Consider the following 4874-nt stretch of genomic DNA (forward strand, 5'->3'; position numbering starts at 1 on the left):
AAAAGTAGTTTTAAATCAGCTTTAACTTTAGTTTGACCCAGAGATTTAAATAGTTTGTTTAAAAAATAGTTTAGAACCAAAAGCTGGCTAGCTGTTAACATACATGTAAAACCATATTAAAGAGTATCTATTGTGAAAATTTTAAAACTACAAAAGTAGAGTTCTACTAAGCATTTTAAGTCAAGAAAACGCAAATTAAGCTTTATTTGTGTTAAAATACAACTAAGACCTACCAAACTTTGTTCTGACAAGTGACCACTGTAAGTGCACAACCCGTGGGGATGGCTCAGTTGAAGAACTGGTGTTTTGGAGAAGGCATAGACCCGGTGAAAGCCTTGCTAGTTAAAGATGTACCTCCGGAAACTGAAGTTGGTTTCATTGAAGAAACAATGCAGACTATCAAAGCACTCGGGAGAGTCAATGTGATAGGAAGAATGTATGACCCACAGTCTCAAAGTTTAACTGTGCTATGTGAGTGCAGGGAGAATGTGAATGCAGACGCCATTCCTCTTGATGTTGTTCCGGAGGGGTTTGCTATGACCTGGAGAATCTTTGGACCTTCTAAGCAGGAGGAGGAACCCCAAGCTCAGGCCGCCTGTGATGGTCAAAATGTGCCGCTGCCAGATTCCAGTCTTCTCTCCCCACTTCAAGCGTCCACTCCTGAAGCTATCATTCGAGCAGTTGGTGATGTCCTGCAAATGACAAGCAAGCCCACAAACGGTGACAACAATCTTTACAGAAGACTACGCACTTTCTCAGGGGTCATGCCCACACCCCCGGGAGAGGAACAGTTGGAAAACTGGGTTGAACAAGCCAGACTTATGATTGAAGAATATGATCGCCCTGAAAGAGAAAAGAAAATGAGAATAATGGAAAGTGTAAAGGGTCCTGCACTCGAAATCCTCCAAGCTGTCTGTTTCAACAACCCATCTGCAACCTCTATGGACTACATTGACATTCTCGAGACCACATTTGGCAACCCCGAGAGCGGTGAAGAACTTTACTTTGCCTTCAGAATGTTGTGTCAACACCCCAACGAGAAACTCTGAGTTCCTGAGATGCCTTGAGAGAGTCCTAAATAAAGTTGTCCAAAAGGATGGACTCCAGTCATTGGCGGCAGACAAAGCACGCCTTGACCAACTCATTAAAGGGGCCATCAGGTCTGACATGATGATACTAAATCTCGGATTGAGAGACCGCAGAGACAGTCCTCCCACTTTTCTCGAGCTGCTGAATGAGATACGCCTGGAGGAGGAGCATGAAGCTTCACGTCGCAGACTCCATCCACCCAAAGCCGTTTACGCCAAAAGTGCCACTGTGACCTCTGACACAGAGTTAAACTCAGAGCACAAGTAAGTGAACTCTCTGCCCCCGCCGCCCTGTCAAGTCACCTTGCGATGAGCACACTGCTTTCAGTCACTCCGGCGGCAGAGAACTCAGAAGACAAGAACATTCAAGCTTTAAAGAAAGAAGTAGTCAAGCTCCGAAAGCAAGTCTCTGTCATGTCAGTCAAGCCCAAGTACAGTCCTGCTACTGAGTCCTGCCCACAAGAGACCCAGTCAAGACCCTGGCAGCAAAGACCCTCTACAGCCAGAGACCCAAGTGATTTTTTCTGCTATCGCTGCGGTGAAGACGGGCATTTTGCTAACAAGTGTGCCTCTCCCGAGAACTATCCCAAAGTTATTCAGAAACTGCTGCAAGCTCAAAGAAAGTCCAAGCAGAACCGCCATTCTGATAACGAAACCAGAACCAAGACCACAAATGCAAGCGTCAAGAGAAGTGCGGTAAATGTACAGAGCAACAGTTTGCCTGAGGGACTCGTGGGACCGCCATCTACTGCTCTGGTCAGGATCAATGGCAACCCCTGTACAGCGCTGATAGACAGTGGATCTCAAGTTACCATCATCTCCGACAGCTCGTATGCCAAACACCTGTCACAGATCCAGTTAAACTCTGTGACCGGTCTAGCCATATGGGGCCTAAGTGAGTCAGAGAGCAGTTACCCGTACAAAGGTTACATCCAGGTTGAGTTGGAGCTGCCACAAAAATCTAAGTCCAACAAAGTCAAGTCTGTTCCTGTCCTGGCCCTGGTGTGCCCTGATCCACGTTGCTCCGAGACTATACCTGTCCTGATCGGCACAAACGTCAAGGGGGTTCAGCCCTTCAAGTCCAGAACAAAGAAAGAAGACCTGGAGAATGTCAACTCAGTCGAAATCCAAGTTCAAGAGAAAAAACACTTACCCATTCCTGCAGGGATGACCGTAAAAGGCAACAAAGACTTGCCTGTGGCTGAAGTTAAGTGGTCTGGGCCTGGTCCTCTCAGCATCCCTCCTGGCACTGAATACGTTGCTATCTGCAAAGTTAAATAAATACAAGACATCGGAGACAGCATACTCATCTTTGAACGAGCCCACTCACCTGCTCTTCCTCCAAGTGTACTTGTCCAGCCAACTGTGTTGTTCTCCAAGATGCTAGATCCAAACAACTTCCTGGTGCTCCTGCGTAATGAGTCTCTGAAGCAAACTGCCATTTCAATGGGCACCGTGATTGCTCACCTTCACGTCGCTGACATTGTGACGGATGCACCAAACCCTAAAGTCGAATCTGTTCCAGCTATGGATCCTTCTTTGTTTGACTTCAGTGAGTCACCCATCAGCAAAGAGTGGAAAGAGAGGCTGAGTCAAAAGCTGGCCAAACACTCCCAGGTGTTTTCTATTGAAGAATGGGATGTCGGTTTGGCTAAAGGGGTAGAACATCACATCCGTCTGAATGACAACACTCCCTTCAGAGAGAGATCTCGACGTATTGCCCCTGCTGATTTGGATGACCTTTGGCGTCACTTGCAAGGTTTGTTGGCGGCTGGGATTATACAAGAATCAAGAAGTCCATATGCTTCACCGATTGTCCTTGCACGTAAAAAGAATGGTCAACTTCGTATGTGCGTTGACTACCGCACCCTGAACCGGAGAACTACCCCAGATCAGTACACTGTACCACGTATCGACGACGCTCTCGATTGCTTGTCCGGCAGTAAGTGGTTTTCAGTGTTGGATTTGCGCAGTGGCTATTATTAAATCCCAATGGCAGAGGAGGACAAAGAAAAAAACGGCTTTCATCTGTCCTTTGGGGTTCGTCCAATTTGAGCGGATGCCGCAGGGGATCACAGGGGCCCCTGCGACATTTCAACGGCTCATGGAAAAGGCGGTTGGCGACATGCACATGCTTGAAGTCATCGTCTATCTAGATGACCTCATTGTTTTCGGCTAGACTCTGGGGGAGCATGAGCAAAGACTCCTCAAAGTCATCGCTCGTCTTGAAGAAGCTGGACTCAAGTTGTCCCTCGACAAGTGCCAGTTCTGTCGCTCACAAGTCACCTATGTCGGGCACATCGTCTCTGAGAACGGCATCGCCACAGACCCAGACAAAGTTGAAGCAGTGACGCGGTGGAAGCAGCCAACCGACCTTTCTTCTCTGCAGTCATTCCTGGGGTTCTGCGGCTACTACCGCAGGTTTATAAAAAACTACTCCATCATCGTCCGACCACTTACAGAGCTGTGGAAAGGGTATCCTCCCACCCAAAAGAATCGAAAGTCTGCCTCTTTATCAGACAAGACCTACTATAAAGTCAATGAGCCTGTTGGTGACCGGTGGGACCAGCCATGTTCAGAGGCATTCCAAAAGATCATTCACTGCCTCACAAACGCACCGGTGCTGACATTTTCCGACCCCACCAAGCCTTACATACTTCACACTGATGCCAGTTTTCATGGGCTTGGCGCTGTACTCAACCAAGAGTACCTCGAGTGTTTGAGACCTGTGGCTTTCACCAGTCGCAAGCTGAGTGCATCCGAAAAGAACTATCCAGTGCACCAGCTCGAGTTTTTGGCACTTAAGTGGGCAGTGGTAGACAAGTTCCACGACTACTTATATGGAGCACAGTTTACCGTGAGAACTGATAACAACCCCCTAACTTATATTCTCATGACTGCAAAACTCAATGCGACTGGTCACCGCTGGCTCTCAGCACTCGCCACGTACCATTTCACACTGCAGTACAGGCCTGGTAGCAGCAACATCGACGCCGATGCCCTGTCACGCAACCCTCTTCCAACAACAGAAGAAGGCTGGCAAAGCGTACCGACTGAAAGTGTTCAAGCTCTGTGTAAGCAGATCAAGTGCCGTGAAACTCCGACAGAGTCCACAACTATTGCTGAGTCACTCGGAGTGTCACCTGATGGTATACCAGAGTGTTTCGTCTCCCCAGTTCGGTTGGATCTCGGATCTTTGAGTCAGTTCAGTCACAAAGACCTGGTCACCGCTCAAGTTGTTGACTCTACTATCGCTCCAGTGAAACAGTCACTTCGTGGTGGTCCCTCATTCACCAGCCCCGACAATCCAACTTCTGTCCTGTTGAACAAAGAAGCAAGCAAGCTGTTCATTCAAAACAATCTGCTCTACAGAAAGGTTGAGAAAAATGGAACTGAGGTAAAGCAGCTGGTACTGCCCAGAGAGTATGTCCCGATGGTCCTGAGATCTCTGCATGATGAGTCCGGTCACTTGGGCATGGACAAGACCATCGAACTTATCAGAAATCGGTTCTATTGGCCGAAGATGGGAGTTGAGGTTGAGCAGTACATCAAAAACTGCGGCAGACGCATCACTCGCAAAGCCCTTCCTCAGAGAGCTGCTCCCTTAAAACAGATCACCAACCAAGGCCCTCTAGACCTCGTCTGTATCGATTTTCTGTCACTTGAGCCAGACTCCCAAGGTTTTGCCAACATCCTTGTAGTGACAGACCACTTTACTCGATACGCCCAAGCTTTTCCATCTAAAGACCAGAAGGCGGCCACCGTTGCCAAGATACTGTGTGAGCG

The 4874-nt window shown here is 48.1% G+C and overlaps 1 protein-coding gene across 1 annotated transcript; it reads left to right on the plus strand.

The window, feature by feature from the left end:
- Positions 1-281: 281 nt before the first annotated feature.
- On the plus strand, positions 282-1049 carry LOC308679950 (paraneoplastic antigen Ma2-like; the record flags this gene model as incomplete). The annotated part of the gene is made up of 1 exon (XM_081347826.1): positions 282-1049. The coding sequence occupies one exon, from the start codon at positions 282-284 to the stop codon at positions 1047-1049; it is 768 nt and encodes a 255-aa protein (XP_081203952.1).
- Positions 1050-4874: the final 3825 nt, after the last annotated feature.

The sequence above is a fragment of the Scardinius erythrophthalmus genome (genome assembly GCF_964197995.2).
Source record: "Scardinius erythrophthalmus genome assembly, chromosome: 19".
In the NCBI taxonomy this organism is placed as follows: Eukaryota; Metazoa; Chordata; class Actinopteri; order Cypriniformes; family Leuciscidae; genus Scardinius; species Scardinius erythrophthalmus.